The sequence below is a fragment of the Pteropus alecto genome, unplaced genomic scaffold, assembly GCF_000325575.1.
Source record: "Pteropus alecto unplaced genomic scaffold, ASM32557v1 scaffold11, whole genome shotgun sequence".
In the NCBI taxonomy this organism is placed as follows: Eukaryota; Metazoa; Chordata; class Mammalia; order Chiroptera; family Pteropodidae; genus Pteropus; species Pteropus alecto.
The window spans coordinates 11,014,073-11,026,663 of record NW_006431956.1 but is presented as its reverse complement, the minus strand read 5'-3'; the positions used below and the strand labels follow the sequence as shown (position 1 = coordinate 11,026,663).

Genomic DNA, 12,591 nt, shown 5'->3' with positions numbered 1-12,591 from the left:
CTGGCTTATTTCGCTTAGCATGATTATCTCGAGGTCCATCCACGTTGTCTCAAATGGCAGTATATCCATTTTTTTAATGGCTGAGCAATATTCCATTGTATATCTGAACCGTAACTTTTTTAACCAATCGTTTGTTTATGGGCATTTCATTTCAGTTGCTTCTATATTTTGGCTATTGTAAATGGTGCTACCATGAAATAAATGTTTACTTTGACTATTATTATTTATTTATAATATACACAATATTTATAATATAATTTATTTATAATGGTTTAGTTATATATCTCCTTTTAAAACTCTCCTTTATAGTGATGTTGTAGATGCTTAGACACTATTTCATGTCTAATGAAATTTGTACAGAGTATAGTTTACTAACCAAACACTTTTTATAACATTTTTGGATGATGACGATTTTAAAAGAAACAATCTTCATGAATTCTCTACTATTACTAACTCATAGACAAAATAAAAATTTAGGGATCTATAGGTGTGAACGTGCATTTATGATGTGTCACAATTACAGCAAACCATTTTAAGAGAAATGTGGATAATTCGATTCCAAAATATTTCAGAGGTATTCTTGTGTCCCAGGTCAGTGCTCTTCCCAAATGCTTTGGAGTGATCATCCTAGTGGAGTGGCCAATTGCACACATAGTCTGGAGGGCATAGGTTTTTACTTTCATATTATTAAAGCAAGGTTTCCACATCTGTATATTAGCTGCTTTCTCTATTAACAGTTATTATGATGGCTTATTGAAGGTTGTTGGATGAGGAGATAAAGCGATCACTTGGTTGACGTATGTTGACTTTAAATTCTTTCACTATTTGGTTTCCAGTTTAATATCACCATCCAATTAAATGGTACAGAATTTGCACACATCGATACCTAATAAAATGCAAGAGATTTTCTGTGTTAAAAGTGATGAGCACCTCAAATTCAAGACTGAAATTTTAAAAAGTGTAAGCAAGCGCTAGTAATTGCCATAACTGAGATATAGTTCATTCATCTCAGGGGCAGATTGCTCAAGTGAATCCATTTCATTCCTTCAGAAAAGACAATAAACATAGATGTCAACTTTAGAAATAATCATTCATTCCTATGGCTCAACCGATTGTTCTTGGAAGCTGGCAGATAGAAGTGGGTCAAAGAAAACTTTGAACCTGTTTCAGGTACAAACTTCTTAAGCTCATATCAAGGAATATTTAAAAAGGTCAGGAGGAATCTTGTCCAAAGATCCAAACTCTTGTTCTACTCTTGGAAATATCTTACGCTTTTTCACGTATGTCCAAAAACAAATAAAAACCAAATGACTATCTTTCTCTCTCTCACATACAAACACAATATCACACACAGGAAATTTAAAATCTCTAGGCTTTTCAGCTTTACATTGTGTAATTCACATAAGAGGAATGAATGATGAAGGACAATAAGACTACAAAACGGAGCCTCAAAGCCAAAAAAGGAAGTATATAGATATATTTGAAAAGTCTATCAAATCAAGTCCTGTTTTGTACTCTGTTGAAAACATTTAAAACATAAAGAGCATAAATTCAATAGTCTCAAAGACAATATGCTCTCATCTGAGGAGATCTAAGAGTTTCTAGCTTTTTAGTGCTACATGGAATGCAGATCAACATTTAGACACAGAGAAGACTGAGAAAACTGTCAAATCTATCAAAACAATCTGTCATTTGGGGATGTTTCAGCTACTGTGATAGCACAGACCACGGATTTTTAAAAGATATAAGTACATATTAGAAAACACTCGTCTTCACATAAACGAGTTTAATTCACTGCACTCCCAAGAAAAGTTTATGACTTATTGAAAGATGAAAGAAAGAAGAATGTAGAAGAACACAGGAGGAAAGAAGGAAAAAAAAATGGACATGTTTCTTCAAAGTGTAGCTTTTAATTATAAATCTCTATGTCTCCTTGTTTTTTCTATAAGTGATTTTTTTTTTCAGGATTGACATGCATATAACATTGATATTCTGTATTTAGTAGTGTAACTCTTCAATATGTTAAAAATATTTTAAACATTGCTAAAATGATCTGTACCCACTATTAATCTTGCCAATAATTAAAGTCTAGGAATAAAGTTAAACAGATACAAATATTCCTCGTTTGAAAGTTTATTCATTTTAGAACTAACTCTTCTCTTGGCTTTAAAAAGAAATACTACAGCCCATAAATTCTACAATGTGTTAATGTCCTTTGGGGTCTAACTCGCATAAACTTGTTCAACATTCATAAATCTCATACGGATGATGTAAAATGTTCTTTTTTTTTTTAAAGCTTCAGAATGAAGTTGAACTATGAATGCTTAAAATATTAGAACTCCATTTTTGGATTAAAAACACACAGAGACACATGACTTTCCCTGTGGAATATTATCTAACCCATTTATAAGCTAAAGTATGTAATGGAAGAAAATCAAGTGATAAAATTTTTAACTAAATTGACTTTCCTTTTGAAGTTACCCCTGTAAATGATCTCATTTTGTAGCTCATATATTTTTCCTCTTAGCTCTTTTAACTTTGTACAGCCATGATGACCTTAACTTTATTTAGCGTTTCTCATGATGTTTTATATATTTTCTTATTTTTCATCATTCTCCTAGTTCTTTCATTTTCTTACTCATGGTATTACTATTTTTTGGATGCTTTCCAATCTGTCGATATTATGAAAGTAGAAGAGTACCCTGAAACTATTATAAAAGCTATACCTAATCCATGATGTGTATCACTGTGATGATACATTCACAATTTACATTATGACATCTCCATAAGAGGAATTTGGGTAAGTGCTGTGAAAAGGTATTAAAATGGGTGCACAAGCCACAGCTAAGTGCATTATGCATGGTGAGGACAATATCTGGCAGGGACAGTAGGCCCAGCCTCTCTCCTGCAGCGCGTGCTATAGGAGGGCAAACTGTGAAATTTCATTCAGGGAAACATATAAAAAATTCTGGGCTAAAAGAGCTTAAGGTATGACGGTCATTTTTGAATAATAATCTGCTACCTTTTATCTTAGAAAAAATAAAGCTAAATAAAATTCCTGTGAAATCATATTAAAAGAAATGCTTGCTTCCATCAAAATGCGGGATTTTGGAGAGCAGTCACCACTCAGCCTGCCTGTAACCTCATTATGCGATCGGGGTTTTTCATGCATGTGTCTGTGTGAGCATCTAAGAGGGGGATTTATAGTATTTATAGTTACCATAAGACCAAAGAAAATCGCTGGAATAATCCATTATTGTTTTTCATTTATGTGTGTATATTACCTTTTTCGTATTACTTTTTTAAAATACTCTATCGATGCCTCTGATATTTTCAGCAACCAAGCTCTTTGTTTTAAACTTTCCTGAACAACAGCTTTCTATATCAAGCTGTCTTGTTTTAAAAATTATTTTTGAACAAATAATATTGCTACTTTTACAAAATAACCCAGAGAAAAGAAGTCTTAGTACCTAATTCTCCAGCTAAATATTACAAGTATAGGGTTTCATGGAAATAGTTTCTCTTTTAGTTCCATGCCAAGCCCTTGCAATGGGTAAGAAATTAGGGTTTTAAATTACAGAAAAAATTTAGAGAGTTTTCCTAATGAGTTTATTCGTGGTGATTCTGGAATACCAAAAATAAGGTTGACAAAGTACTTTCAAGATCTAGGGGTACAGAACAGAGTGACTCTTAAAACCATTTAATCCTATTCATTCCAGAATGAAGCCACTTGTGTAAAACAGTCCATTTATATACAAACCTGTGATTATCATGACGGATGTTTACTTCCTGACAAAATCCATCAGGTTTTCTGAACATGCAGGAAGACTCCTCTTTACCCTGATAGACAGCTGTGTGTCGGAACCACTCAGCTGACATGGAACCTTAGTATTTCTTTTCTCTTAACCATGGCTGCATTACTAGGTCAATATGAGGCCTTCTTGATATTATTCATGGAAATGGCATCCCTTCTCTTGCTGAAGCTTACGTGTGTGTTGGATGAAAGCAAGGCCACCTCAGTAAATAGTTTTTCCAGTGGAAAGACCAAGATCGATGTCATGTGCACCTGCTCTGTGTACCCACCCCTAAGAAAATAGGCTACTGAGGTCCTTATGGGGTTAACACTCTATCCTCAGATCCCAGCAGTAACCAGGATATGGAATAAGAACCTGTAGTCACTATTTGAAAAACAAAAGCCCAGCTGCTGAGGGTCAGTAGGCTATGTAAATAAAATCGACCTTTCAGTGATTACCCATGAGCAGCTTCTTTTGAAAACTGCTGAATATTCAACCAAGTCCAAGTTCTTTGGCACCTGAGTTTATGCTCAGTTAATGAAAATCTTTGGGCTCCCTCAGAAAGCATGGATTAATGTAGTTGCTGGAAATATCAATTTGGCCAGCGTGTGTGCCGCAGGATTGAAACCTTAGTCCTTGATGCTCTTAACAACCATATGATCCTTTTGTTATCTGCTGTGGTTTGATGTACATAATCCCCAAGAGGGTAAATGGGCAGGACCCTATGTATGTGCGCTGTATCTCAAGGAGACAATCTGAAACTGGAAAAAAAAATAATGGGTAGAGCCCAGAATTTCATTTTCGTTTGCATTTTCGGAATAAAACATGCACATATATCAAGGGTGAAAAGAAAGATTGAAACCAATGAGAACCAGTTTTGTGAGATATTTATATTTCACTGCTTAGCATCAGTACCAGCAAAACAAGACAAATGGCTAATAGCCGACTGTGTATCATCTGGGGTAATCCTCCCTGCAGGACAGGATGGCAATGGGGAGCACAGCGCATGCTCTGATGCCAGAGCCTTTGGTGGTATATAGCCCAGTACATGCCTTATGAACCATGTGAACCCAGACAAATGACTTAAATCCCTATGCTTCTGATACTTCATTTGTAAAATGAGATTATAATACTACTTTCTTTATAGGGTGCTATAAGGTGCTATAAGGATTAAATGAGATAAACATGCAAAGCCTTTAGGAGGGTGCCTGGTGTATAGTAACCGTCTAGTAATCGCTAAATAATTTTATTATTAGCAACCACACAGAAAGGTTTTAAGAATAATTTAAAGCAAAACATCAATCAAATAATCAGAAATGTGAAATTTTACACCTACTAATTAGAGAAAGCAGTCTGCTAGGGACATGCCTTTTTCCTTTTTTGAGTTGAGAATTTCAAGAAGCTTGAAAGAATTTACATATGAAAATTAAAAAAAAAACTGTATACAGTTTATGAGAAGCACATCAAAATTTGTCTCTGTCTCTCTCTTTTTTAACTTAAGTAAAATTTGCATCCTTGGAATGCACAGATCTCAAGTGTACAATTTAACAAATCTTTATAACTGTATATACCAAAGTAACCATCAGTGAGATCAAGATATAGAAATCTCTCTGCCTCCGCAAAGTTCCCTTTTCCCATTTCCAGTCAATCCTTAGCACCCCACCATGGACGACCACTGTGCTACTTTCCAATATTGTAGATTAGTTTCACCTATACTGAATTTCACATAAGTTGAATCCTACTGTATATACTCTATCGTGCCTGACTTCTGCCTAACATAGTGTTTTTAAGATACATGTGTCATTATTGGCAATTATGAATACAGTCACTATGGATAGTCTTGCACAATATTCTCGAGGGTATGTTTAAATAAAAGTGAAATTTCTGGATCAAAAAGGAAGATATGTTTAACTTTATAAGAGACTGCTCATTTTTTAAAAATGGCTGTACTATACCACTCTGATCAACAATGCAGATGAGTTCCAGTGCATCATGTCCTATCCTCACCAGTACTAGTGTCCTGTCTTTTTACTTTTATTTATTTTTTATTTTTTTAGGTGAGGTAATCCTTGGTTGACCTCACAGATTGCAAGGACCTTGACAGTTTACAATCCCTTATTTTTTTATTTTTTACGCCTACAGCACCTGGTCTTCCTAGGCGGTCTCCCATCCAAGTTCTAACCAGGCCCAACCCTGCTTAGCTTCCGAGATCCGTCTTTTTATTTTTAGCCACTATCTTTTTTATTATTAATTTGCAGAAGTCCTTAATATTTTCTGGATATTGCATATTGTAAGTATTATATGCATATTGTAAATACTTACAATATTTTTCTCCTGTATGTGACCTACCTTTCCATATTCTTAACAGAACTTTTGATGAACAAATGTTTTCAATGACTTTGATGAATGAATTTATCAATTTTTTGAACTGTCTTCTTAGAGGCTATTAAATTTATTAAAGCTTTCAAAGAACCAAATTTGACTCTGTTAATATTCTCTATCGTTTATCTATTTTCTATTTCAATTTTTTCTACTCATCTTACTTCCTTCTTTGCACTTATTCTGGGTTTAATTGCTCATTTTCTTAAACTTCTTAAATTTAAGGCTTGGATCATTAATTTTAAATATTTTTTCTCATATAAGTGTTTAGAACAAAATTTTTCTCATATAAGTGTTTAGAACAAAATTTCCTCAGTACTTTTTAGCGGCATCCCATAAATTTTAGTATGTTGCATACATTATCATTCAGTTGCAATATTTGCTAATTTTCCCTGTGATTTCTTCTTTGATCCCTTTACTATTTAAAAGTGGTTTTACTAGTCACATATTTAGGGTTTTTCTAGAGATCGTATTGTTACTGATCCTTGTTTGATTTTTTTGTAGTCAAAGTATGTAGCCTATAAGACTTCAATCTTTTGAAATAGAAATATACTGTTATGATTCAGTATATGGTCAATCGTGGTGATCATTTAAAGTATATTTGAGAAAAAAGTCTATACTCTAGTTGTCTGGAACAGTGTTCTATAAATATCAACCAGGCCAAAGTGGTTAATAGTGTAGATTAAATCTATATACTTCCTAATTTTTAATCTTTTTAGTCTAATTTTTTAATATTGTGATGTTTTCCTGATGAACTGACTCTGTTATTTTAATATTTTCTTCTTTACCTCTGTTAAACTCCTTGTCTTTAAGTCTATTATTCTAACATGTATATAGCCACTCTCTGGTTACATTTGCAGGGTATATATTTTTTGATCATTTAATGATTATTTTGATGATTAAAGCATTTATGTCATTATATCTTCATGTTTTATGTACATCTCTTATACACAGTATATAATTAGATATTGCTTTTCAAAAGTCAGTCTGATAATCTATACTTTTAATTGTGTTTATTCTTTTCACAGTTAATTATTGATATGGCTGGCCTGGGGTCTGCCATTTTGCTATTTGTTTTCTTTGTGTCCATACATTATGTGACCCATTTTTCCTCCACCCTTGGTTTCTGTAGGTTAAACAACTATTTCTTAAAATTCCATTTAAATGTAGCTCTACATTTTTGTATTTTTTCTTTAGTGTTTGCTGAGCATAATGTTAACGTGTGTTAAAATCACTCATGTTTGAAATTTTATCCAACAAGTTGTTAAATCATTACTGCAACTGAAATAATAATATTTGGTCATAGTAGTTTACAGCCCTGTTATGAATTAGTGTTAAATAATTAACTCCTGTCCTTCCTACCAAAGATACATTTTAAAACTTGTGTGGAATTATTTGAGAATCACAAAATAAAACTGAGGCAAAAATGAGTCTTATTGGAACAGCAAGCCATTGAAAACGTAGCTGTTAAAAAAGATTAAACCAAATTTACCATCTAATGAATTAAACTACTCTCTTTAAAGATATATCTTTTTAAAAATAGCATATTTTTTCTCTCCATCAACATTTCTTCCTTTTTTCCCCCCTTAAACTGGATCAGATCAGCACATTACATGAACAATAAGCAGTGGCAATGCAGGCCCACATGAAAAAAATTTAGTATTCAAGTTATGAGACCCACATCATTTCGTTCTATGTTCTATCAGTTTCATAAACTCTACAAATCAGCATGAAGGGGAAAAAGCATATTCCAAAGTGATTTCCCTTTTTCTTTTCCTAAGCTAGATAACAATTTTTGAACTATCACATTGAACAATGAAATTGCAATTCTGCAGGTCAAAAATGGTAAAAAAAAATTTCATATGGTTCAACAACATACAGAAAATATCACTGTCTTTACTAAAAACTAATTGCAACAGCTAAAATGTACTAATTTTCACACATTATATTAAAATGAGTCATGAGATACAACAGACGTAACGCTTTTAAGTGACCTGCTTCTGTTGAGAAAGACACAGTTTTTACATGTCAACAGAGATAAGTTCCTGTTGCCACCAATTCAAATGTTTTTTTTCAGGGGAGTCATGAAGTATAGACAAGGATCGATGGGTGGATTCAGAGTAAGATATGTCATTCTAATTTTCGGAACTCTGGCAGAAAGAAATCGAAGGTTGACTCAACCCTTGAACTCAGGGTGAGGTCTGTGAACTGGTGGTGTCCGCAAGATCGAAGCGCTTGTGAGAAATGCAGTGTGAAGGTCTGGGCCCCACGCTAGAACGACTATGGCAGGAAATGCGTTTTAACAAGACTCCCTCTTCCCCCAGTGATTCTGATGCTCGTGATATTTACGGAGCATTGCATCAGACCACCAGTTCACAACTCACCTTTCCCTGAGAATCACCTGGGGGTTTAAAAAATATCGATGCCGGGAATCCCAGCTCCAGAGTTTCAGTTTAACTGGTCTGGAGAACAGTCTGAGCACTGGGGTTTTTCTAAGCTGAAATAATAAAATTAGATGAGAATAACCAGATGCTTTCAATGTACGGAAACTGAGAACCACTACTGTGGATAAAATTTTAGGAAAGAAATCCTTAATCTTACAGCATATTCAAAAGACCATTCTGAAGTATAAGAAATGCTCACTATTATGAAACATATATACTTAGAATAGAGTTAGTGTTGTCGTGAAAAGTACCCAAAACAAGGCAAAAGATAAAACTAAATGCCAAGATACTTTACGGTTTCAGAAATAGAAAGTGATAGATATTCAATAGCCTGTCAAAAGGAAGTAACAATCTCCCTTTGCTTACAAGACTGCGATGTATGTGAAAGCAGTAGACGAAAAAAAAAAAATAGCAGTGGAAGGTAGGGGGAAAATGAAAGAAATGTTACTTTGATGATTTATGTATTAAAGTAAAAAATAATTCTACTGAATGATAAATGAAACACTAGACATCTGATCTGTCACTACAGACTAGGTAATAAAAATGTAACCTTAGAGGTGTTCCAGTCAAAGTCAGAATAATGTTCTAACATTTTCTGTTCGGATAAAAAATTCTTATAATATATTCAGAAATAAGAAACTAAAGACAACAGAAACAAAATTCAGACCAGCCATTCCACAGTAGTTCATTCAAAGTGTAGCTGGATTAGCTCTTTGAAATCACTTTGCAGGTTTGTACCTTCAAATTAACTTAATCACGTTCTGCAAACTGCTTAATGTAGCTACTTCAACATCTCTTTGATGGGGACACCACCTTCTGACTAAAGAATGCTGCCTTTCAGAATCCAAGTTTAGTAAAAGCCCTAGAAATAAGAGAAAATGACAAACACAGTACCGCCTGCATACAACAGCAGCCTGGACTGCTCATGTTATTTAAATATTATTAGCAATTAACAACTTAGAGTTAAATGTTTTCAGAAAAGAAACAATTTTATCAAAGGGAAGAACTTTTAGAAAAACCAAGAGAGAATACAGTTTTTGGTACTTGGATAAATCTCAGCCAACAAGTTTTAAATAATGAAATTAAATCACCAGATTTCAGAGCTTGCAATAATTTTAATATCTGCAGCATAGCAGAACGGCACAGTTCAATTTGCTAAATTGAGTTGAATATCGTTGAAGGTTTTACTTTTCAATTAACAGACCTTGCCGCTGATTCAGCTTGCAAGCCTCTTTTTAGCCTTGGATATAATTTTGTCCAGTTTGCATCTTAAAGACATCTACATTTCTATTTAGGTGATGAGTGCCATTTGAAAGCAACCTAATCATATGCCAAAAAATGCATTTAATAGTCATATCTGCTAAAATATATAGCTAGGTCATTCCTTAAAAATGGAATTCTTTTAATACGGTTTTGCTAGGATCTGAAAATTCAAAGGAAGTGTGGTTTTATTTTTTTTAATTTTTATTTTGTTATTGTTTTCTTAAAAAATTACAGTTGACCTTCAATATATTAGTTTAAGGTGCATAGCATAGTGGTTAGACATTAACATGAGAAGAAGATGTGGCTTTAAATGTGTATTAATCATTACCTAAAGGTAAGTATATAGTTATCTATGTATATAAAGAATACATTCTAGGTACCCTTTAATGGTGAATTAAACTTGAATTTCTAGAGCAACCAAGTAGACTGGAAGAACTATAAATTAAGTTTTGAACATAAGCTACAGAGTATCCCTATACTATGGAGACCACTTGCCAATGATTTGATACTATTCGATTACACAGGAGAATCAATATTTGTGATTTCCGCAGAAAGGATAAAACGGAAATTAATGCATAGTAACGTGGGAAAAGGAAGTTCATTTTTAAACACTTATAAGTATGATCAGTCGTCACGAAAAAGGGTAAAGAATACCGTAAGTGTAAGTGAAACACCTTCTAGTGGCATTTCCCATGTCCAACTGGACTGTAAGGGACCTGCACTGCGAAGAAGCAGCAAAGCCATGAGCTGGTGAAGGACCGGGGATCTGCATGGGCATTAAACAGATGCACATCCCAGCCCTGCCATGTACCAGCCAGCTAACCCACCCTTCCCGTATCCTCATTTCTTCAGCTAGAAAATGAAAATGATAATAGGACCCACTCACAGGGGTATTATGTGAATTAAGTGAGATAATGTATGCACGGCATTTAGACTGGTACCTAGATCCCAGTAAACACAATATTTCACTTTCTCTTCCTTTTCTTTTTCTCTTGCTCCCCTCCCCGCTTCTTCCTCCTTCTCCTCTTCTTCTGCTTTTCACATAAATAAGGGACAGGTATGCTATTTAATTAGACTTATGTATTACTCTGAAGTTAGTATTATAAACGTGCAACCAGTAATATTTCAGCTGGAGATACAGTGACGCCGTTGGATGGGCTCTTCTGAGTTTTTGTATTTGGCCGTTCACCATGGTCAATCAATGCTACCTACGTCTCTTACGAAAGGGGTCTGTACTCATTAGCTGTCATTGTCTTTGTTTCCATTTTTTCACATTCTCTTCTCCAAAGTATTTTCAGAGCTTAGAATTTCCACTCAACCTCTAAGGCTAATAAAACTTCTCCAAGCAAACAACTAGTCTGAGACTCGTGGAGTTTCCACGTAGACCTAATTGAAAGGAAGCAGGAAACTCAATGCACAATTGAATATTCATCGGGAGGAGAGATGTAGTTAGCAGACTGCCACTCAGTTTGGGTCCTAAATATGAGAAGTTGTGTTGTGTGCTTTTGGTATCCAGCGGCTTAGGAGTGTTTTAAGCTTTGATATCACAGATGAAGGCAAATCTCCTGGAAAGTGAATATACCATCATGTCAGCTGTGGATTCCGCTAAGAAAATCAACTACTTTGACCCACAGAAATGTTCCAGAAAGACCCAGAGACAAGGCAAGCCAATATAATGTATACGAAGGCAGAGTCATTGGTTTCTAGTTACATAGTGACTACTTTGCCAAATGTCACCTTTTCAGAAGAGTACAGACCTCTAAATTAAAGTGCTTTTAAGAACAGTCAATTAAATCAGGAAATTAAATCAAGAAATAAAATGTGCTAAACTTCTTTGCAACAATATATAGCAATTTACAAAAATTTATTAGCTTGTATTTAAAAAAATCCCCAATAAATGTGAGAAACCATTTAAATTAGGCATCTTTTTATTATTATTTCAATCTTGTAAAATAGTAAGCTGGAGGGGAGGGAGAGGACAATTCTGAACTTTCTTTCAACATGTTTAATTAACTAATGAAGTTAGATTTCAGTTGGCAACCTTTCCTGCATCTCCATATTCCATAAAATAAAAAGCAATGATAGAATGCTATACTGATGAAGGAACTGTAAAAGTAATGTGTGACTTCCCTTAAATACTCTTTTGAAGGAAAATTTATCTTCATACCACTCAGGTTGGTACGCTCTAAGTATATTTTAGGAAAACTGCCTAAACAACCTAGACATAAAAAAAAAAGTTCTAGACTATAGACCTATTTAGATTCTTACTGTGATATTTTGAAATTCTGATGGGTACCTGCTGCATATCTGAATATCTTCTGAAAATCCAACAGTCAGCTCTTCTAAGTATAATAAAAAATCCTCCATTTAAATCTTGGAATTTACTTATTGCAGTGTCTCAGCATCGTAAGGTAGTTCTAATGCACTGAATTAAGATCATCAAAGTTTTATGATTCCTTGCTGCATGAAGCAAAACAAAGATTTTCCTTAGAATAACTGGCAATTTTCTAGAAAACTATTTCCCAATGTGTATTCCACAAAACATTAAGTCCATGAGATGCTAGTTATAAAAAGGTTTTATGACCACATGAGAAATGCTATTAGATACTCCATCTTTATTACCATCTCGAAGTTTCTTTAGAACACAAGCTGTCTGAAAGCAGGCAATCTGTCTCAGCTCTGTTCACAGACACAGCACAAGCCTATAACAA

The 12,591-nt window shown here is 34.1% G+C and overlaps 1 protein-coding gene across 2 annotated transcripts in view; it reads right to left on the bottom strand.

The window, feature by feature from the left end:
- PLXDC2 (plexin domain containing 2) overlaps positions 1 to 12,591 on the bottom strand; it is a 366,773-nt gene that overhangs the window by 33,380 nt on the left and 320,802 nt on the right. Inside the window, exon 14 of one of the 2 annotated variants that reach the window (XM_025043487.1) lies at positions 730 to 886. The exons of the other annotated variant lie outside the window; for it this stretch is intronic. Coding sequence (XP_024899255.1) covers positions 855 to 886 — 32 coding nt within the window. The 3' untranslated portion in view covers positions 730 to 854. Of the gene's footprint in view, positions 1 to 729; positions 887 to 12,591 lie in introns of those variants that run through there. 2 annotated transcript variants of the gene reach the window in all.